Source organism: Pelobates fuscus, chromosome 8 (assembly GCF_036172605.1).
Source record: "Pelobates fuscus isolate aPelFus1 chromosome 8, aPelFus1.pri, whole genome shotgun sequence".
Lineage (NCBI taxonomy): Eukaryota > Metazoa > Chordata > Amphibia > Anura > Pelobatidae > Pelobates > Pelobates fuscus.
The window spans coordinates 22,586,334-22,611,166 of NC_086324.1; the positions used below are offsets into that span (position 1 = coordinate 22,586,334).

At 37.0% G+C, this 24,833-nt stretch overlaps 1 protein-coding gene across 1 annotated transcript in view; it reads right to left on the bottom strand.

Annotated features, from left to right (window-relative positions):
* LRP1B (LDL receptor related protein 1B) overlaps nt 1-24,833 on the bottom strand; it is a 1,140,323-nt gene that overhangs the window by 545,316 nt on the left and 570,174 nt on the right. The window contains exons 9-12 of the mRNA XM_063429375.1: nt 13,966-14,137; nt 13,562-13,705; nt 7,754-7,990; nt 2,612-2,792 (exon numbers count right to left, since the gene is read on the bottom strand). Coding sequence (XP_063285445.1) covers nt 2,612-2,792; nt 7,754-7,990; nt 13,562-13,705; nt 13,966-14,137 — 734 coding nt within the window. The remainder of the gene's footprint in view (nt 1-2,611; nt 2,793-7,753; nt 7,991-13,561; nt 13,706-13,965; nt 14,138-24,833) is intronic.

Sequence of the window (24,833 nt, forward strand, 5' to 3'; positions counted from 1 at the left end):
ATTTGAAAAATTATTTAGGGCATAAAAAATAGATAATAATGCTTGCAGCTTTTAATCCAAGAAATGTGATATAAGAACTGTTTTTAAATATTCAGCTTAATAGAATTGTATTTGAAACAGTTAATTTATCTGTAACTGTTAATAATTAAAAAAAATATATAGTATTATTTGAATATTATTTGACAAAACATCAATCTGGTCTTCATCAACAAAAAATACAAAGTGTTTAATTACTAAGTTTCACAATGATGTAATTTAATAACATACTAATGTGTTCCTTGATTATTATTATTATTATTTTTTTCATTAGTATTAATAAAGTGCCAACAAATTCTGCAGCACTGTATAATAGGTGGATTAACAGACAAGCATTTGTAACAAGACAAGTTGGAAACACAGGAACAGAAGGTGTAGAGGCCCTGCTCAAATGAGCTTACATTCTAGTGGGAGTGGGGTAAAGTGGCACAAGATGTAAAGGTAGGATGTATTTCACGTATTTCATGTATGGGAAAAATAGGTTACTAAAAAAGTTTACAATGATGGGTTAGTTTAGTAGATGACACCATTGCAGAGGAGGAAGCAAGGTGGTTTACCATGGAGCAGGGAGGAAAAGCTATAGGTTTTATTGATATACTTTCTTAAATAAGTTTTTAATGTTTTTTTAAGGAACTGAGACTTGGTGAGAGTCTAACGGTGAAGGGATGGGAGTTCCATAGGAATGGGGCAGGCTTATTAAAGTCTCGAAGGTAGGCGTTAGTGGTGCAAGTATGTACATTGGATAGACGCAGATCTTTGATAGAGAGTAAGGACCTGGAAGGGACATACTTGGATTAGAGAGGATAGTTAGGTAGGAGCAGCATTATGTCGAGATTTGAAAGCAAGAGGAATGGTGAAAGATAAGGAGAGAACAGATATATTTGTGTGTCAACCATATAGAAGTGATATTAGAAGCCAAAGAGAGCTGATCAATCTGATGTGCAAATGGCCCTGATTCTTTTTGTAATGGCACAAGATGAGCTTTTGCAGAGACGAGGTAGAGCCAGAAAAAGAAATACTGAAAAAGTGCTATTGTAGGTAGGAGGAGAACCTGGAAAGAACAGAGTCTCATAAACCAAGATTACAAAGAATGAGAAGAAGTTGTTAATGATAAACAATGCCAACAACAGCAGAAAGGTCAAGGAAGATTAGAAGAAAGTAGCAAACACAATATTGAACAGAAATTAAATAATTGTATTCTTTGGTCAGAGCCATTTCAATATGAATGATGCACACGGAATATAGACTGAAGCAGGTCGAACACAGAGTTGAATTCAAGGAAGTCTGTCAATCTAGTGTGCACAAAACTCTCAAGGATCTTGGAAGCAAACTGTAATAGCAAAATAAGGCTGCTGTTGGATGGGGTTAGGGTCAAGATTGGGCTTTTTAAGAATGATGGTTGCATGCTTGAAGGGTGAAAGAAATATGTTAGATGGGAGGGAGAGATTAAATTTTTTAGTGAGGGGAAGAACAAGAGAAGAAGACAAAGCAAGAGTGAGATATGATGGAATATGATTAGGAACTGGTGGAGCTGGAGGACACAAGCAAAGCAAATCCCCTTCTGGCATAACGGGTGTGAGTGAGTATAGAACAGAGAAGGTTTGTGGGAATTATTGGTAGGGGTAGGAGATAGATTAGAGATCTCATCCCTGATCGTGGAAATCTTCTTAGTGTAGTGAGTAGTGAAGTTTGTAGCAGTCAAGCTAGTAGGAGGAGGAACAGTGACAGGGTAAAGGAGAGACTTAAAAGTGTGAAAGATGCTTTTGGGTTCTTGGGAGTGCATGGTTATGAGGTTATTGCAGTAGTTTATTTTGCGGAGTAAAGAGCCAAACTGTACGAGCATAGTATACATTTATAATGGAGGAAGTCAGACACAGAATGAGACTCTCTCCAGCAGTGTTCAGCAGTTCTGGAGAATTTCTGGAGGTGACGGGACAGCTGAGTGTGCCCAAGTTGTAACAATGCTTCTATTTCTGTATGTATGAAATATTATTTATAAACATGCAATATTAAATAATATTTTTTCCAAAAAGAAACAAGTAATATAATTTGAATTTATGATTTCCCTAATGAAAACATCGAAAATTGACCATTAAGAGCCAATTGTTATCTATTTACTTTTTTGTTTGTTTGTTTGCTTATTTATTTATGTTTGCAAACACAGCAATTTCAAATAAATTCCATCTTTTGACACACTTTGAAAAAGTATCAAGAGAATAACTTGCATTGAAATTGATCTGTCTATCCCCATGTTACACGAGGATCTGACATGTTCCTTCATTTGGCACTTGTCACATCCAATGTATAATTCCAGGATTATGTACCAACCACTGAAAAACTAAGATTGTGTCAGTTAAATTGATATCATGAACTGATTGACAAAATGTAATTAATACAACCTAAGTCTGTGTCATGAATTATAGAACCAGGTATCAGAAAAAAAAAATTAATTCAGTCTTAGTAACCGTATCCTTGTGTGGTGTGCTAGTCAATCAATCATGTGTTAGTTCAACAAGAATAATTTATTTACTCACTGTATGTGCATAGGCATTAGAGAGTGTTTATAAGCTCGTACCCATTAGCAGGATCCACAACGATTCCTCGAGGATGTGACATTTCCCCCTCTAATAAGGTTTTTCGACTTTGTGATGCTTTCTCTAGACGTGCCACATTAATGGTTTTTCTATGTCCATCATTAGTCCAATACAAATTGTTTCCAATCCAGTCCACTGCTATGCCTTCCACATTATCAAGATCTATTTAAAATTACAAAGTTTTGAAATATTTGCATATTAATAAAAAAAAGCATAGAATTATACATTGTTGTTAACTTAGGAAAATATGTTTAAACAAATACAGAAAAAAAGCATAGGAAAAAACTGACAAAAAAGTCACAGGACAATAAAGCAAATATAAAAGTAACCCTACCCCTAACCCTACCCCCAAAACACTACCCCTACGGAATTCCTTCTTTTAATATCAGTATTGATATCATAGTAATTTTTGTCTGAATGACTGACTTAAATATTTTGTTTCATCACTTTGCTTTAGAAAATGAATAAATCTTCTCTCACACTTGTGTAATGCCTTCATTAAGAATTATGGTTTTATGTACACGTCATGTATTGTCAGTTAATACATGTTTTAAAATGACTAATAGTTTATTGTACATTTATTAAAATAAAATGTGATTATTTTTTGTTGTGACTTGTTTTTTGTTCACTGTTTAAAGAAGGCCACCATATTTTTACTCAATGAGAATTTCAGTATCTTAAACAATTCTCAAAGGTACATTTTGCCTTCCTAGGCATGCTAGTGTATTTTATTGTGTTGTATTCCTTCCACATAAAAGCAAAGTAGCAAGTCAGTATTTGGTTCTCAGTTGTGTTTAAAACATACATTTATTTGTGTTCTATTTTGAAAGATAGCTAACTAATGTACAGATGGAAGTCTTTAGATTTTTCCAAAACACAAATTAAAAATGTAATTTTAAAGATTTCACATCTAATTATTACGTTAATTATACTTGACCAACTTCACATTACTGCCAGTTCAATGTACACATTTATCTACAGGTTTTTGTTTTTTTTACTAAATTGAGAATTCAAGGCCAGAGTAGCTAAACTGAATATATAGCGTACTTAAATATCTTTTTTTAGTTCAGCTATTGTCACCTTAAATTTAAAATTCACCTTTAAATTCACCTTGAAATCTCACTTTAGCGAATAACTCTGATCATTACCGAAGACCATTTTCCAACAGTGCTTTGGGTGACCCATTGAGTATAATCTCTGAAACCTCCTGGACTTGCATATGTTTGTGTGTTCATCATCTAAACTGCAGCTTAATAGTAGAGTATAAGAAATATTCACCTAATATAAATTAATACATTGGAATTTGCAATACAATTAGAAGCTGACCAAAGGTGTCCTGCCCTTACTCCCCAAACAGAAGATCAATACTGCTTAGTTGACATATGAGCTAACCAAGATTTAAAGTTATGATTAAGAATATTTAGGTTATCTTATACAATATAACACAATATTCATTGCTATGACAGCTTTTATAATGTCTAATCCCAGTGGTGGAATACTAGCTTGTACTATGGCCAATGGCATGAGCCATTTATCAACTTTTCCTATTTTTATATCTTAAATGCGTGCAGTACATGATAGGTTATTAATGTCAGCTATGATCTTCATACATCTTAAAGTATTCCCATATTTTAAAATATGTTCCTCTGGTGAGTTGTTGGGGCACCTTGGTATACTCAATCAAGAATGTTTTTATAATAAAACAAGAATTGATATTTCTACAATAAAATTAAACATTCACTAATGTCTGTATTTCAGAGCACTATGTAATATTTTTGTTAGATGTTTATAAATATCCAAAGATAAAGGAAAATATTGATTATATAAAATACTTGTGGATAAAAGAGAAACATGTAAAATATTTATATAACTATGAAACCTGTTAAGTTGTCCGAGTTATCATGGAAAGGGTGTTGCAAGTGGTCAATGACTGATGTGTTTCCTTTGTCTACATTAGTTGGAAAAATAGGTTGGATTGTGCAAGGAAATCAAAAGACTATACATATACATGTGCGTGCATATATATATGCCAAAAATTCAATCCTTTGAGTTTCCAGAACAAAATGACGGCCTTCATGAAATCCACTGACTGAAACAGCTATATCCTTGTGTGGAACTGAATGTATTGAAATTGTGCTATGATGAGCAAATATAAACCTTTTATGGCTATAAACATATTAAATTCCAAGAAAACATGTTCCATCAAGATCCAGTCACTCATAAACAATATTTTCCTGAATCTGGTATTCTTGGTAGAATAATATCAAACAATATCCAAGAAAATGATACAAATTTAAGAATTTGTTAGATAGTTTGTATTTGACTCCCCAGGTATTCTCTTCTGCATAAAATCCACATTGCACTTGGTGACATTTTGTACCATTTCTGCTTTTCTTTCTTTGCTTTTATTTTGTTGTTTGTGTCTTCCTCATGGATTTCACACTTAAAACCAAGGAATTTTATTAAAAATCTTGTAGTCCATAATCGAGTGATATACATAATCCAAAATATACATTCCAGCAAAGCCACTTCAAAGGCATGCCTAATACGCACACACACAAAAACTGAAAATAAAATAAGTCTTCTTGCCAGGTATTTGTATTTCCCTTACTTTAATCCATTAGAATTGATGGTGGTCTTACGAAAAATCTTCAACCCTAAAAACCAGTAAATCTGAAGAATTTTTGGAGCTTCCAAAGAGATTGTATGAAAAATTCCACAATCTTGATAAATACATAAGAATTCCTGCTTTTTCCAGCAAATGTGGGAAAAAATAATTTTATCTACAAACAGAATGTGTTCTACAAATATTAAGCTCAAATAATAAAACAATTGTATGCAATAGTTACCAAAATGGAAAATTCTTATATATCTGTACAAATATTACTTACTTTGCAAAGTCAATCATTTGTTACGATATGATACAAGTACATTGTTTAATGTCAACTAGTAAGCACACAAACTGTATAATAATAACTATAGCTAGCCATAGAACAAATAAGTATGAGAACTAAAAAGAAAACCACAATGAAGAAAAATCATAGTTAGAAATATTTTATAAACAATAAGATGACTTAGCAACATAAAGCATCATACACTGCCTGGCCCAAAAAAAAAGTTGCCACCTGGATTTAACTAAGCAAATAGGTAAGAGCCTACTATTGGATAGTTACTACATGGGCGATTATCTTTCAGCTGGCAACAAGTTATTTAACCCCAACTGATGCAATGAGTAGCTTCTCATTTCTTAAACAACCATGTCGAAAGACACATCCCGTGGTCATGGAAAAGAGGTTAGTCTGTTTGAGAAGGGTCAAATCATTGACATGCATGAAGCAGAGAAAACATCTAAGGAGATTGCAGAAACTACTAAAATTGAGTTAAGAACTGTCCAACGTATTATAAAAAACTGAAACGATAGTGGGGAACTATTGTCTTTGAAGAAGAGAGGCAGATTAGTGCCTAGTGCCTACTGTACAAGCCTGTGGGGCAGTGCTATGTTCTGGGTTGCTGCAGGTGGTCAGATCTAGGTTCAGCAACATTATGTGCCCAAATAATGAGGTCAGCTGACTACCTGAATATACTGAATGACCAGGTTATTCCATCAATGGATTTTTTCTTCCCTGATGGCACGGGCATATTCCAAGATGACAATGCCAGGATTCATCAGGCTCAAATCTTGAAAGAGTGGTTCAGGGAGCATGAGACATTATTTTCACATGGATTGGCCACCACAGAGTCCAGAACTTAACCCCATTGAGAATTTTTGGGATGTGCTGGAGAAAGCTTTACTTAGTGGTCAGACTCTCCCATCATCAATACAAGACATTGGTGAAAATTTAATGCCACACTGGATGAAATAAATCTTGTGGCATTGCAGAAGCTTATCGAAACAATGCCACAGTGAATGTGTGCCATAATCAAAGCTAAAGGCGGTCCAACAAAATATTAGAGTGTGTGACCTGATTTTTTGGTGGCAACATTTTTTTGTCCTGGCAGTGTATGTTAAAATAAAGTTTCACGATGCTAGTGGCACTGAAAATAATTAGAAAATAACTTGTTGTGCCAGCTTACAAGAGTAAGAACATTTCAACAATAATAAACATTTGAAGAAACAGATTATGAATTTGGTGATTTGAAAATAGTGAATTTGAAATTACAGCTGTATCATGCAAAGCTGTAGTAGTTTAAATACAGAGCTTTGAAATTAGAAATGAATCAGCAGAACAAATTTAAGGAGGCCTTGATCTGGTATTTTACTAGTAAACTAACAATATCTAGAATCCAGTTTTAAGTGAGTTAACACTTTACTTGAAATATTTACATACGAATATCCGAATTTGCACACAAAAAAAATTTACTTTGTGGAAATCAACATGTTTTTCCATAACATTTAAGCAAACAAATATTAACATACAAGATCTGACCAGATTTTGCTCTGGGCCATCAAACAATAGTTTACTACATTGTTTTATAATGCTTTATACCAGGGGTGACCGAAAGGTAGATCTCGATATGTTGTAGAACTACAACTCCCATGATGCTTTGTGTTCTTTTGGAATGTCTTTAGAATGGCAAAGCATCATAAGCTGTCGTTTTAAACATTTAGGGATCTACTTTTGGGCACCCCTGCTTTATATCCTGTCAATTACCAACTCTACCAACTCTATAATTATGAATATGTCATATGTGTCCTTAAAGCTCCATGTTTGGCAGCAAATTACTGTGCATTTTAAGAAAACATAATTGTCCATGTTTGGAATAGTGTTAGCACTCCCCATTCCTTGTCAAGTTTGGCCTCTAAATTGCAGGTTTTCATCTCTTTTAACCCTGGTTCTATTTGTTTTTGCCTAACCTTACCAATTTGGTGTATTACAATCACCCCCCTTTTTTTCAGGATCATTTTATTCTTGAGAATAACTGAAATACAATGTATTTGCTATAGTGCTAAATACTTTAATTAAAGTACCAGCTAAATACCAGTCTTCATTCGTATGTGTGTTTTTCATGAAGAATATTGAAGCTGTGCATACCATCTTCCGTTACCTACAATAACTATATTAATAGATTCACAGCTTAGAGAAACACACATATATCCAGATATCCCACCTCCCATTACATACCATCTTTTAGGATAGTTTCTCTCCCTGTGCCATCGATTTTTTGGCGACCAATAAGAAAGCTTGTGGTATCTGCAAAATAAATGTAGTTGGACTCAGCGTGAAAATCTAGAGCTCTTGGGTTTACTAAGTTTTCTATAGGAAGCATGTATTCGTCAGATATTTTGGTACTCAAGTCCATCCCTCTAATGATTCCTGGTCGTCCCTTCCCATAAAACAGGAACAACTCATTCTTTGGCTCTGCAGAAAAGAAAAACAATAAATCAATATATTTCCAATTCAGGGGACAGGAAATAATTAGAATACTTTAGAATATGTAGTTTAAATAGGATTGTAATTACGCCCAGAAAAACATTTTATCACCAAACATGAAATGTTTAGTGCTATCAGGCAGACTAATTCTATTATGTTAATTAAAACCAAAATTACTTTTGTGATCATAATTAATCATTTTTTCTTTAAATGTCCACTTGCCAAAAACATGACAGATCATATATGATAACTTTGTATCAAGTGTAAAATGCATAGATTCTTTCTGTAGGCATTTAATTTAACAACTCATTAGACTTCAGATTTTATGTCATTTGTGATTAAATACAACATTTGTTCAGCATTTTCATTTCATGAAAAAATAAACAAGAACATTTCCCAAAACATTAATAGATTAATTCTTTTAAATAATATTCCCTCTCAGAGAAGTACTCATTGGACTACATTCCATGAATTCATTACACAAATTCCCATGGAACTTCTAGGATTGTTTTTTTTCTAAATACATATTCAAAATTAATGATAAAAACATGACGGGTTATTCAATGACCTTCATTATGTCAATAGCTTGCAAGGCCAGATTGGGAACAAAATCAGCCCGTGGCAATCCAGTGAAGGCAACCAGGAAATATAACTGCCAAAAACATAACTTTTGTAGAAAATGTATCTTTCATCATTTGCTACAAATAGTTATAGGAAGGTCCGCATTCAGCTAAACAGTTGAAGTAAGTCTGATTTCCTCTGGAATTCACAGTTGTTGACAACTCGTTCACTTTTTAAGGGCACTATTTCTGGGAATAGAGATACTAATTATTATTATTAGTCACTAGTGATGTTGCGAACATAACATTTTCGGTTCGCGAACGGCGAACGCGAACTTCCGCAAATGTTCGTGAACGGGCGAACCGGGTGAACCGCCATAGACTTCAATGGGCAGGCAAATTTTAAAACCCACAGGGACTCTTTCTGGCCACAATAGTGATGGAAAAGTTGTTTCAAGGGGACTAACACCTGGACTGTGGCATGCTGGAGGGGGATCCATGGCAAAACTCCCATGGAAAATTACATAGTTGATGCAGAGTCTGGTTTTAATCCATAAAGTGCATAAATCACCTAACATTCCTAAATTGTTTGGAATAACATGCTTTAAAACATCAGGTATCATGTTGTATAAATCAGGTAGTGTAAGGGTTACGCCCGCTTCACAGTGACAGACCAAACTCCCCGTTTAACGCACCGCAAACAACCGCAAACAGTCCATTTGCACAACCGCAAACTCCCCATTTGCACAAGGTTGAATACCAAGCTAGCCATGTCCTGTTCCTTGTCCTCACTGATGTCATTGAAGGTCTCTCTTCCTCCACCTAGGAAGCGGGAGATGGAAAAAGATGCTTGGTTGGTCCTCCTACTTTAAATTTGGGGCACTGCGTGTGCAATCTAATGTGCCACCAGATAGGAGTGGTGTAATAAGTAGTACTATTCTTATCAGTTTAATCACTGTTATGTCCCCTATCAGGGGACGTGTATATCAGGCATCGATATTAGGAAGTGGGAGATGGAAAAAGATGCTTGGTCGGTCCTCTACTTCAAATTTGGGGCACTGCGCGTTCAATCTAATGTTCCACCAGATAGGAGTGGTGTGTTAAGTAGTACTATTCCTATCAGTTTAATCCCTGTTATGTCCCCTATCAGGGGACGTGTATATAAGGCATCGATTTTAGGAAGCGGGAGATGGAAAAAGATGCTTGGTCGGTCCTCCTACTTTAAATTTGGGGCACTGCGCGTGCAATCTAATGTTCCACCAGATAGGAGTGGTGTGTTAAGTAGTACTATTCCTATCAGTTTAATCCCTGTTATGTCCCCTATCAGGGGACGTGTATATCAGGCATCGATATTAGGAAGTGGGAGATGGAAAAAGATGCTTGGTCGGTCCTCTACTTCAAATTTGGGGCACTGCGCGTTCAATCTAATGTTCCACCAGATAGGAGTAGTGTGTTAAGTAGTACTATTCTTATCAGTTTAATTCCTGTTACGTCCCCTATCAGGGGGCGTGTATATAAGGCATCGTTTTTGGGAAGCGGGAGATGGAAAAAGATGCGTGGTCGGTCCTCCTACTTCAAATTTGGGGCACTGCGCGTGCAATCTAATGTGCCACCAGATAGGAGTGGTGTGTTAAGTAGTACTATTCCTATCAGTTTAATCCCTGTTACGTCCCCTATCAGGGGACGTGTATATAAGGCATCGATTTTAGGAAGCGGGAGATGGAAAAAGATGCTTGGTCGGTCCTCCTACTTCAAATTTGGGGCACTGCGCGTGCAATATAATGTGCCACCAGATAGGAGTGATGTGTTAAGTAGTACTATTCCTATCAGTTTCCTCTGCAGAGCCACGCATTCCATGCATGGCAGCCATCAGCAGGTTTACCCAATGCGCAGTGTAGGTGATATACCTGCCCTGACCATGCTTTGCAGACCAGGTATCAGTGGTCAGATGGACCCTTGCCCCAACACTGTGTGCCAGACATGCCATTACTTCCTTTTGCACAATCGAGTACAGGTTGGGGATTGCCTTTTGTGCAAAGAAATTTAGGCCGGGTACCTTCCACTGCGGTGTCCCAATAGTTACAAATATATGGAACGCCTCAGACTCCACCAGCTTGTATGGTAAAATCTGGCGGGCTAAGAGTTTAGTCAAGCCAGCTGTCAGACGCCGGGCAAGGGGGTGACTTTGTAACATTGGCTTCTTACGCTCAAACATGTCCTTGACAGACACCTGACTGTGGGCAGATGAGCAGGAACTGCTCAAGGCGAGAGATGGAGGGGCGGATGGTTGAGAGGGGCAAGGAGGACAGCAGTGGTTAACGTGGCTGAAGATGCTGGACCAGGAGGAGGATGACGGCTTTGAGTTTGTGTGCTGCTTGTACTCATGTTTTGATCCCATAGGCGTTTGTGATGTGCGATCGTGTGCCTTCGCAAAGCAGTTGTACCTAGGTGTGTGTTGGACTTCCTACGAGTCAGTTTCTTTTGGCACAGGTTGCAAATGGCATCGCTGTTGTCAGAGGCAGACACACAAAAAAAATGCCACACTGCTGAGCTCTGCAATGATAGCATTCTGGTGGTGGCAACAGCATGCGTTGATTGGCGTGCTGTCTGGCTGACCCCGGGTGCCGATGCATGCTGTCTGACTGTGCCACTAGCTCCTTGCGACGACCTCCCCCTGCTTCCAACTCGTCTCCTCCTCCTCCTCTCTGTCTCCCCATCTGAACTTTCCCCCTGTTCTTCTTCTCTTCTAGCGGGCACCCACGTGACATCCACGGACGCATCGTCATCATCAACTGCTTCACTTGTATCTGACAACTCAGGAAAGGAAGCAGCAGTGGGTACAACATCATCATCATCACACCGTACGTGTGTAATGCTGCCTGACTGAGACATATCCCTGTTATCTATATCCTCTGGCAATAATGGTTGCGCATCACTAATTTCTTCCGACTGATGTGTAAACAACTCCTCTGACATACCAAGTGAAGCGGCTGTGGTGCTAGTGTTGGTGGTGGCAGGAGGCATGCGAGTGGTAACTTGAGAGGTGCCCAAAGCTAAGCTGGAGGAGGATGGTGCATCGAGGTTCTGAGCGGAAGCTGTAGAAGATTGGGTGTCCTGTGTTAGCCAGTCAACTATGCCCTCAGAACTTTTCAAGTTCAGGGTACGTGGCCTCTGAACACTGAGCATTATTCTAGGGCCAAAGAGAATCACAGCACCACGATCACGACAGCCCCTGTGGAGTGGCCTGCCTCTGCCTGTCATCTTTTTTTTGATTAGTGGTACTATGCGTGCAAGCTACTGTGACAACAGATATGAGTGGCACTGGTGTGACACTGTGCCCTGGCAGGCCCTGAAACGCACACTCGTGAAGGAAACTGACTGCTATTATATTACAGTCCAAAAAGTAATTTTTTTGTTAAATGCAAGCTATTGTGACACCAGTGAGTGAGTAGTGGCACTGGGCAGGCCCTGAAACGCACACTAGTGAAGAAAACTGACTGCTATTATATTACAGTCAAAAAGTTTTTTTGTTTTTTTTTTAAATGCAAGTTATTGTGGCACCAGTGAGTGAGTGGTGGCACTGGACAAGTGGACACAGTATATGCTGTGAGCCTGACACACAGGCTGGCAGGCAGGCAACTGCAATTACATTACACAGAAAAAAAAAGCATTTTCTAGCCCTAAAAAGTGCTTTTTGGGGTGCTGTCCTTACAACAGAGATCAGATGAGTCCTTCAGGACTGTAGTGGACCCTGAATACACTAGCCTAGCTATCAATTTCCCTATCAAATCAGCAGCAGCTACACTGTCCCTACTCTCACTAAGAATGCAGCTTTACAATGAATGTAAAATGGATGCTGTCCAGGAGGTGGGTCTGGGAGGGAGGGTCTGCTGCTGATTGGCTGGAATGTGTCTGCTGACTGTGAGGTACAGGCAGGGTCAAAGTTTACTCAATGATGACGAATTGGGGGCAGACCGAACAGCGCATGTGTTTGCCGTACGCGGCGAACGCGAACAAGCGATGTTCGCCAGGAACTATTCACCGGCGAACAGTTCGGGACATCACTATTAGTCACATTTAAATAACACAAACATATTTTGCAGCTGTTCACAACTATAGAAAGGGGACCCTGCTCAAATAAGCTTACAATCCATGAGGTGGGCAGATATGCATGGTAAGTGTCAGACCAGGATTTAAACATGGGTTTCCCAGTTCTAATGGAGTCATATTACCTCCACTCTAAGCAACAAATAATTAAAAACATATACTTTTGATTTGTGAACATCATCAAGACTAGTCTCTCTTTTATGTTTACAAAATATACTTAGCACTTCCTTTCGAAATAATGAAATGGTTAGGATTTTCTAATCATTACCATGCCCTGGGAACCAGGAAAAGCTGCAAATTTGCAGTTAATTAAGAAGGTGTATTGGTAACAAATCTTTTAAAATGTTTCAATATTTTGCATTTAATATTTTTGAAAATTCCAAATTTACTTTCTCCATAATTCATTAAAAAGATAAAGTCCAGCATGGACTGTCAATTTAAATACTAAATTTAAATTGCTTTTGCATCACTGCAGATATATCTATATTTTACGATTAGGATATATAATCAACAAACATGATGATATTTATTTTAAAAAATATTTCTTACTTAATTTCTAAATAAGAGAGCATGGGATCAAAATGGCAAAGCTTGTAAAGGGACATATCAGTCCAAATGTCATCAATCATGGAAATATAAATTTTGCCTCAATGGTAAAGCTCATCGTGTAGTTCAGTTATTTAAAATATATCTATTTTATTTAAGTACATATTAGATTTCATTCTAGTAAATATATATAGGATTTACTTGGGTAAATAAAGAACTATTAAATATAAAAAAAAAAATATGTCAAATTCAATCTCAGAGGAATACCGAATAGTATATCTGGCATTAAAACAGTTAGTGCATTAAAAAGAATATAAAATATAAAATTCGTAATGGCTCCTCGTACTTTTACATGACCTTCCATCACTTCCCAAGCTGAAGCCAGTCTTGCAGCGACAGGTCCTTGTTTTGTAGCTCGAACCAAGAAGACAGATGTGCAAACAGCCTCCCGGCATCCCATCTGGGTTAATTTCACATGCGTGGCTCCTAACTACAACAAATCATGGGAGAACATCATGTTCAATTTGCTTTTAAAATAATCAGTATTTACGTTATCATGTTAATTCCGCTGACAACAAAATTGGTCTTATTTTTATTAAAGTCTGTTTTATTTGTTATTCATGAATTAAACATATTAAACTGAAATCAATGTGTTCCATCATTCCTAAATTTTCAATTTTAATATAGCAGCAACCTTTTTAGCTAAATATATAATTTAACACATTTGTTTTTAAAGCCTTTGGCTCTTACCTGATGGTTGTGTTCTTTTATGAAAAACATGAAGACCACGGGCATTTTCTATTGTTAGTAATAATTGGATATCAGTATTATTAAATCTGTTTATTCTTTTGATACTGGTACTATCAAGGCTCGTGGCATATAAGTAGTTTTCAAACAGAGATAATCCGTACACTTGACTGACCTAAAAGAAAAATGTAGAAATATATAACATCAATCTGTATAGAAAAAATTCTAACAATAAGTTATTTTATTGACGAGAAGGAATCGAGACATAGAACATAAAGAATGCTGAGAGCTGTTGATATGCATAGCATGTCAATATGGCAGGCTGGTGGCTCTTAGGCATATCATGATTGTATCTAACTGCTCCTAGACTTTAACACTTAGTAATATGCTCATTAATAACCATATTCTGTCTACTGAGCACTAGAATAGTTAGCAGAAACTCACAAACCACTTATTTTATTATTGTCTTGCAATAATAAACCATATGCCTTATGTTCTATGACAGAACGAGCATAAAGGACTGAAGCATGAAGTGCAAAGCCACAAATACTTTTTTTGAAGTAACTTAAATCCCTTGATCAGTGTCTATCTACATAATCAAGAAAACTAGTCCAACAGTATTGATATTAACATTTATTTAACTGGCAGGATATTTATATAGGTAGTTCAGTGATTATGTATGTATTTAATATATTTATTTAAAGGAAATTATATACAGTGGAACCTTGGAACTCGAACAGTCTTTTACCCGAACAATTCGGTAGTCAAACAAAAATTTTGAGAAAAAAAATGGCTGGTTACCTGAACGATCCTCGGTACCTGAACAAATAACGCTGCATTAACCTCTTGTGGAAAAACTCATTGCTACCATAACTACTCACTTACTTAGTCATCTTTACAATATCCAATATATCCACTAGACTCCTTATAGGAGAATAATTTGCGTGATCCACTGGCAATGAGCAAAACTTAGTGAACTCACTATTAAAACATGGGGTGGGTCCCATACTAGGGAGAGGGTTATTTGCCCTGCTGAAGCACACAGAGCATGCACGTCACACCTACCACATGCATTCCTTAAGACCCATCAAATTCATTAACCTAAAATATGGAATAGATATGTTTTTCCTGGGGCTGCAGATCTATGTAAAACTACTGTAGATTATAATTTTGGGGGTCTGAAATTGATTATTTCAAATGTACATTAATTCTTATGGGAAATTTTGATTCAGTTATAGAACAAATCGGTACTCGTACAGTCTTCTGGAATGGATTAGGTTTGAATTCCGAGGTTACACTGTATAAATGTATATATATGTATATATATATATATATATATATATATATATATATATATATATATATATGTGTGTGTGTGTGTGTGTGTGTGTATATATTATTTAATTATGTTTCCCTTTATTATATTATACTCCTCCCCCTCCCCCCCTTTAAAAAGCCCATTTAAAATTGTCATTAAACCTACCTGTAATACAATGTTAGGAAACACTCTGCTATGCTCATTGATATGTCCAATTAAATGCTACTGGGACACTATAGTCACCAGAACAACTACAGCTTATTGAATTTGTTCTGGTTAGTAGAATCATTACCTTCAGGCTTTTTGCTGTAAACACTGCTTGTTTCAGAGAAAATGCAGTGTATACATTACAGCCTAGTGATAACTTCACTGGCAACTCTTTAAATTGCTGTTAGAGATCCTTCCTTCCTGCCTAAAATGCAGCCATCTCTATGAGGATATGCCGATTGGCCAGTGCTGTGTTTGAATTGTGCTGGCTCTGCCCCTGATCTGCCTCTCTATCAGTCTTAGCCAATCCTATGGGGAAGCATTGTGATTTGATCAGGCTACCACTTCTGATGATGTCAGCAGGCAGTGTGCAGGTCTAAAGGAAACAGGCACAAAATAAGCAGCTGCAGACTTGAATACAAGTAAGATTTACTATATTTAGAGGGTGGAGAGGAGTCCAGGGGGGCTAGATGGTGGTTGTAACCCTATAGGGTCAGGAATACATGTTTGTGTTCCTGACCCTATAGTCCTCCTTTAATATACATTATTTTTCTATACAGTTAATGTTATTTGAAAGGTCAATTGGAGATTATTCTTTAAAATGTCTGTTTCACCCAACTTTAAAAGTTATCTCATCCAAACCACTTTGTATCACCAACATAAGCATCTGACTCTGCTTAGTTTGTGAAGTCAGATAAAATAATTATTGCTCAAATTTTATTATTTTATTATTATAATATAATAAAAATGAAAGTGTTCCATATACTAGAATTGAGAGGGATATCTAGATCTCTACTTCATGCTACTTTTTTGATGAAGTGATTCATCTAAACACATAACGATTTTGTGACCTAATTTATTTTAAATTTATTCATATTTTTACTTTGAATTGTGTGTTTTAGAATTTACAAACATTTTTTTATAAACATTTTCTTAAATGATCTTCACTTTCAGAGTTTTGGTTTTCTATTGAATGGAAAAGCCATTAAATGCTTCACAAATAGTTTTGCAAAACAAATATGATATGATCTGCTTTAGAAAGATTAGTTGAATTTCTAGTAATAGAACAAACCTTTGTCAGTATTTACACATCGGTATCCTCATGAATATCTAAGATGCAATAATATAATACAAATGCTTAATGCAAATGCTTACACAAAACACACACCACCTAATTCTATTTATTTGTGTAGGGAACATCATGACAAGACCTTTATTTTTTTATTATTTGCCTTAGGAAGGAATGGTGATAGTTTTTTTTAATTCATGGCCATCCCTCCAGCTCGGAAAAACATGAAGTCTTTTTACAGTGATTATACATTCTGTATATAGATGAAGGTGTTACACATTTTCATTTGAAGCAAGCTTGCATACAAATATCAATGTTTTTAGTTTCTCCATAAATCATTACATCTGCTTTCATCTACTTTTGATTTTGTGCATATATGATATGTTATTTGACTTGTTTAGTTTTCAAAGAAATTCAATGTCTATTTCTTTATAAATATTTTACAATTTTCTTTCATTAATTAGCTCTACTTGATTTGTAAGGATAGATATAGACAAAATAGGAGAGCACAGATCTTAAAAGTAAATAAAACTAAATATAAATAAGAACGTGAGTAAATTCAGCAGCTATACACATATATAGATCCTTAAAAACTTTACACATAATATATCAACAAAATAAAGTGTCAGCGCTATATTTGAAAACCTAATTTAGGTGATCACTCTCAATCTGAAGTAAAACACTTATAAATGCGGATTCATGGAAATACTTCCAAGTGCAATAAAATAAAATACAATAAAACAGACCAGCATAAGTGTAGCACTCAAATAATCATAAAAAGTCTTGCTATAGGGTCCTATAAATCTTGGGTGATGATCTTTTACAGGGTTAAGATTAGTCTTGCAGCTATGTCACAGCATCTGTAGGTACATTGTTGCACTGTGGGCTTTTAACCTTGAAATGATACAAAAAGACCTATCATAGCTTAATACTGCAATTTAATCAAGTTAACATACAAAACCCTTCCCCAAATTAAAGACCCTTACATCAGCAAGTTGTGGTACTCGTTTCCAAGATACCACGATATAAACTTTAAAATACACAGAGGCTTGGCAGCCGTTACCATCAGTGCACACTCCCACCCGATCTCAGCGCTGATAAAATGAATATTCAAATGGAGAGGAGGCTGTGGCTGGCAAACAATGCTGAAAGTTAGACGTGCATCCACCTCTGGCAGCAGGAAGCTGTTCGCACTTCGACGCATTTCGCCCACAATACCAGGCTTTCTCAAGATAGTGTAACAGTTCATTGGGGCATGCTTTTATATGCTCCTGTCTAATTAATTAGTAAAACGTCTGTTTAATTATTCAATAAAGGGTGTTGTCTATATCTGAACATTCCACAGACAAAACACAATTAACCATTTCAATCATGTTAAGATAAATCCTAAACATTATAACCATAATGCCCATTTATGAATACAAAGATCCTATGGGGCATGAAAGATGAATACAATTATAATAAAAATTGTTCAATGCAAAGTAGACAATAAATACTTGGCTGGAAACTAAAAAAAGTGTGCATATATATATATATATATATATATATATATATCAAAAATGGTGAAAGGAAGAAAGAAATCTAGACATATAGACATATGGTTTCCTTATATTAAAGGAGAAATTGAGGAGTCATCACTAAGGAGTATTCCCTGGTAGATTAATAGAGTAATATATCAACATGGATCCCCCTAGAACACCTAGAGAAAAAGGTTGGACGCTAGTCACTAACAAAAGACGGAAGAATACTCCACATTCCAAAACCAAACCCTATGCACCAGAACCAAGAAAACATCACAATATAAACCAGGTCCCTAATAGATTTGAGGCTTTGAGGCACACAGAAGACACTGTATATAATAAATCTGAAGCCCATACTAACCAGACTGAGGGGAAAGATTTTTTAGGACCTCGCCATCTGTTTATGAGTCATCAACTCCAAAGTGTGAAAACAAAGGAATGGTACAAAAGACCGTACAGAGAGGAGGTAGGGGAGGTAGAGGAATCCAGAGAAGAAAAAAGAACCAAATGGTAGAACCCATGGGAATCTTTAATTTAACAAATATTAAATTAACATCTGACCAAATTAAACTCCTCAATAAGGGATTAAAATTTGCTCCGGCTATTAGATCAGATCCCTTTAAGAACTTTCTAGATGTCCAGAAGTTTATGAGAACATTAAATTTAAAACACTATTTTAGTAGCAACTCTTTTGATAAACCAATTAATCAAAAGGATAGTCCTTTTACCCACACAGCCCTTAAACAGAAGTCCAAATTCTGTCCCCCAAATCCATTAAGTGCATATATGAACACCTTTAACATAGCAGTACTGGAAGAGTTGGAGAAAATTCAAACTAGAATCCTGAATAAACATCAAAATTTGACATTGCAAGAGAAAAAAGCATTAAAGGAACTGAGCGACAATAGGGATATTATTATTAAACCCGCCGATAAGGGCGGGGGTATTGTTTAAATGAGCTTAGAATATTACGAAAAAGAGTGCTTTAGGATTCTATTAGATAAAAAAACTTATGAGTTACTAAATAGAGATCCAATTTCAGACTTCCAGAGAGATTTAACTACTCTTTTGGATAAGGAGAGACAGGTGGGAAATTTGACAAAGAAGGAATACAATTTTGTTTTAAATACATATCCCAGGAAAGCAGTTTTTTACTTTCTTCCTAAGGTTCATAAGCACACAACTGAACCACCTGGGAGACCAATCATTTCGGGGATCGGGTCTCTAACTTCAAATCTCTCCCAGTATATAGATACACTACTGCAGCCATCAGTTGAAGGGAGCAAATCGTATTTAAGGGGTAGTAGTGAACTACTTTGAATACTAGAGGGCATACCTTGGAAGAATACATATAGGCTGGTCACTTGTGATGTAACCTCACTATATACTGTTATACAACATGAATTAGGATTAAGGGCAGTCAGACACACTTTATATAAGACTTCGGAGCTACAAATGGAACAAATAGAGTTTTTAGTTGAATGTATTCATTTTATTCTTTCCCATAATTATTTTTGGCACAATGATGAGGTATACCTCCAAATCACAGGTATTGCTATGGGGACCAGGTTCGCACCCAGTTACGCTAATATCTTCATGGCCTACTGGGAAGATTTCTATATATGGCAGGGTCACCCCTGGGTTGCGAACCTGGTCCTGATTGTTTTTTTTATTTGCGAAGGAGAGGAGAGAGAACTCATCCTATTTTTAGAATACATGAACACCAATTTATTTAATTTAGCTCTTACTTCGAAATTCAGTGCAACTAGTGTTGACTTTTTAGATCTAGTTCTATATGTGGAAGAACAAAGCTTAAAATCCAAGACCTTTTTTTTAAGGTTGTTGATGTTAACAGCTTCATTTTAAGGTCCAGTTGCCACCATTCACCATGGTTGACTAATGTACCATATGGACAGTTCCAACGCATAAAGAAAAACTGTTCAGACCCTGAAATATACAAGAAACAACTGGAAAAGGTTAAGACTCAATTTCTAGAAAAGGAATATGAGCCAGAGCTCCTACAAAAATCCATCATAAGGGTTGACAATATAGAGAGACACATGCTCCTGAATCCAACTAAGAGAGATAGACTACAGGACGACAGTTTTAATTGTCCTATAATTTTTTTTTATTATCTATTTTATTTGTGCAGAATAAGAACATGCGTTAGCACTGCCACGACAGCTGGTGCATACAGATTCATAAACATATTATATTATAACATTGGTATGGCATCAATATCATAGCACATTTTGTATTTTTAAATGTCAAGTTATGTAATAGGTCGAATGGTAATCATGTGTATACAGTTCGAGCTACTGCACGTTTTTAAATCAAGAGATAATCTAGTAATGATTTTAAGTAGTATGTGACATGTAGTTTAACAGAACATTGTGTAAACATGTGTGTAGGGCAAGCATTAAAACCTGTATAATATTTGCAGTATGACTAGCTGCTGATATTCAGTTATGCAAAGGTTTGACACAACTTAGTGAAGTAGGCTTTAGACAATTCAAGAAAATTATAAAAGTTAATAACATTAGTTTAGCAATGAGGGGTAAAATAAACAGTTTAAATGATCTCAAAAACAATTGAAGATTAAACGCCCACTTTAGATGACCATAGATGATCGTCCAGGGCCTTGCCTATGTGTCCTGAGTGTCTCTGCAGGCCGCTTAGCCGATGCCGAGAGATGGGAGGCTGTAGAGTCCCTTTAGCCTTGTGTGAGGGCCCCGCCAAACCTGGGCGCCGATGCGCTCCTGCTCCTTCGTTTCTCCGCCCGGACTCCAGAGCGGACCCCCTCCTTGCCCGTGGTGTCTGGGTCCTTTTGGTGTGCGCAGCCGACCTCCCTGAGCAGGGGCCTGTTGATGGTGTAGCTTGCTCGCATAGGTGCTGCTCCGCCCAGGGTGCTGTGTCGAGAGGCGGACTTGGGGTGGTGGGTAAGGCCGTCGGGTAGTGAGCCCCTGGTTTTTCTTTTTCTCTATGCTGTTAGTGGGCCTCAAGGGTTGTGTGATGCCTGTCAAGCGGTCTGTTCTGTGCTCTACCCTGGGTTTCAGGCCGGTCTGGTAGTGCCGTCCGCGTGGCAGGCGTGTGGTTGACTGTTTGTGTTGCCTCCGTTTCCTGCGGCCTCCGCTCCAGGCTGCATTGGGCGCCCCCACGCCTAGGTCTCTGATTCTGCCTCTCTGGATTGCAGGACCATGGTCCCCGGGCTTTGCCGGTGTGCTCTTCGTCCTGTGGGTGGTTGGGTTGTGCCTTGGAGGTCTCCCTTGTTGGGTTCCTGGCCCAGAAGGGGGGCATGGGACATGCTCCACTTCTATCTTCCAAGATCCAGGAGGGTTATGCAGCTTCTGTCTGCTGGCCAGCCGTTCCCAGAAGGCCTGGCAGACTGCCTCAAATCGGGCTTCGAAGGCCTCTTGCCATATCTGGGCCGCCTGTCTCGTGCGGGTTTGTCGAGGTGTCTGCGCGGCGGCCATCTTGGACAAGCCGCGTGGTTTACCGGGTTCCCAGTTTCCTCCCGGATTCACCACTGCTTCGCGCTTAGATGGTGCCGGGATATCCCTCACTGGCAGGGGGGGGGGAGAGAGTCGTGGGGAGACTTCAGGCTGTGTGTTCAGCCGCAGGCTGAAGGATCGGCCGCATTCCCCGCCCGCGCCGCGTGTGGGCCTCATGTGGGTCGCAAGTCTGCCCCGGCTGGTACTACCAATCTCTGTCCGGTGCTTCAGGTAGGTTAATGCTGCAGGGTCCTGTGGCGTTCAGGATGCTGCTGCCAGAGGATTTTTGCCCAAAACTCTCGCTTAGTAAGTCGATTGAGAGCCCTTTTACACGGACTGTCCTATAATTTTTAATTACAGTAGTCAATCGCAATTCCTTAAGAAGTGCATCACGAAACATTGGCATCTTCTTAAGAAAGATCCCACTTTGGCTACTTTTTTTACCAGATCACCCTAGAATTATATTTAGGGGAGCACCGACCACAAAAAATCAATTGGTACACAGCTTTAGACCACCTAAACCTCAAAAACATTTTCTTAATTCAGAAAAGGGCTTCTACAAATGTGGGAATTGCAGCATATGTAAAGCGACAGGTCCTCTCTACAATAAAAAAGTCGCCAACTTTCAATCCACAGTTACTAAACAATCTTTTAATATTAAAGAATGCATTACTTGCAACTCAAAGCAAGTTGTTTACCTTTTAAGCTGCCTATGTGGGTTACAGTATGTAGGACAAACCAAGAGGATGTTAAAAAAAAAGACTTAATGAGCACATTTATAATATTAAAAGGAAATTTGGTAAACATTCAGTATCTAGGCATTTTATAGAACATCATGCCAGTGATCCAGGGTGTTTAGAATTTTGTGGTATTGAGAAGGTCAATATTCCCTGGAGAGGAGGAGAATTAGCAAAAAAACTGATCTATCAGGAAATGTCCTGGATCTATAGATTGAAAACTGCGGCTCCATCAGGAATGAATGTAGATCTTGACACTATTATATAATTAGCTTCTATATATGACGCCCATGGTGGAGTTTCTTAACACTTGTAGTGAGCCATGTCTGAAAAGAAACAACGTTGTTTTGGTCCATTTTTTTATCTTTATACTTATATTCGAGTTACTTTGTTTTAAGATATATAAGATTTGATGCTTTTCAGCATAAATCTTTATTACAATTTTGATATTCACATAACATATATATTTGGTATGTTTTTAAATATTTTAGACAAGAATCCATGTTGATATATTACTCTATTAATCTACCAGGGATTGCTCCTTAGTGATGACTCCTCAATTTCTCCTTTAATATAAGGAAACCATATGTCTATATGTCTAGATTTCTTTCTTCCTTTCACCATTTTTGAGATATATATATATATATATATATATATATATACACTTTTTTAGTTTCCAGCCAAGTATTTATTGTCTATTTTGCATTGAACAATTTTTATTATAATTGTATTTATCTTTCATGCCCCATAGGATCTTTGTATTCATAAATGGGCATTATGGTTATAATGTTTAGGATTTATCTTAACATGATTGAAATGGTTAATTGTGTTTTGTCTGTGGACCAAGAATGTTCAAATATAGACAACACCCTTTATTGAATAATTAAACAAACAGACGTTTTACTAATTAATTAGACAGGAGCATATAAAAGCATGCCCCAATGAACTGTTACACTATCTTGAGATTGCCTGGTATTGTGGGTGAAATGCGTCGACGAGTGAACAGCTTTCTGCTGCCAGAGGTGGATGCACGTCTAACTTTCAGCATTGTTTGCCCGCCACAGCCTCCTCTCAATTTGAATATTCATTTTATCAGTGCTGAGATCTGGTGGGAGTGTGCACTGATGGTAACGGCTGCCAAGCCTCTGTGTATTTTAAAGTTTATATCGTGGTATCTTGGAAACGAGTACCACAACTTGCTGATGTAAGGGTCTTTAATTTGGGGGAAGGGTTTTGTATGTATGTAACTTGATTAAATTGCAGTATTACGCTATGATTGGTCTTTTTGTATCATTTCAAGGTTAAAAGCCCACAGTGCAACAATGTACCTACAGATGCTGTGACATAGCTGCAAGACTAATCTTAACCCTGTAAAAGATCATCACCCAAGATTTATTGGACCCTATAGCAAGACTTTTTATGATTGTTTGAGTACTACACTTATGCTGGTCTGTTTTATTGTATTTTATTTTATTGCACTTGGAAGTATTTCCATGAATCCGCATTTATAAGTGTTTTACTTCAGATTGAGAGTGTTCACCTAAATTAGGTTTTCAAGTATAGCGCTGACACTTTATTTTGTTGATTTGTAAGGAGTTCAATGACACATATCTTAATTAAATAAAAGGTATAGATGATCTTAAGTACCTTCTTCACTACATGGAGCTTAAATACCTTCTTCCAACAATTATTAGAAACCAGAACACAAAGCAGGGTTTGAAGCATGTAAGTCCATTGTACGTTGATATGAAGACTTATATCCACAAATATATGTTTTACAGTACTTAATTGATTTGAATATCATAACACTTGCTTTCAGCGTGTATTATTAATGTGACTGTATTTTAGAGATGTCCATTTACTGCAAGCATTGAAAATAATAGTTTCTATATATGAGTAGTCTATACACATATCTTGTGATGATTAGTACACAGAGTTAGATCATCAATGGAAATTAATCTCCAACCTAGAGCAAATTCTGATGAATTATCGAGGCAATAGTAACAGGCATAGACAGGTGTTCAATGGCTTGAACACCATCATGGTGAATTTAAACTGAATCTCAATATTCAGGCGAAACTAGTCATGCTTTTCCAAATTGTTTTTTTTTTCTACAATTGTTTAAGGGGACCCATCACTTTCCAGGGTTTTTTATATTGTATTTACTAATCTGTATTTTTAATAAATATGTGTATTTTCTGATATTCTATACAGCAGTGCTATATGCATGCATATGCTCTACGTACTGCGCTGCAGCATCAAATAATTTTCATACTGTATCTGACAGTTCTCGCAAATTAAATCAAAATAATCTTTTAAGAATTTAAATAATGCCGCAGCCAGGAGCTAACTTTTAGTAAGCTATTTGATTGTGTCAAAAATTATGAAAGTGATGGTTGTACTGGCAATCTAGACTCCAGTATTGGGTTCATGTAAAAATTGAATTAGCCTTTGCATTGTATTTGGGGAATTCCTATTGTATACTACTTACTATCAGTCAGTCCTGAGTTTATTAGTCTGTCCTGTGGT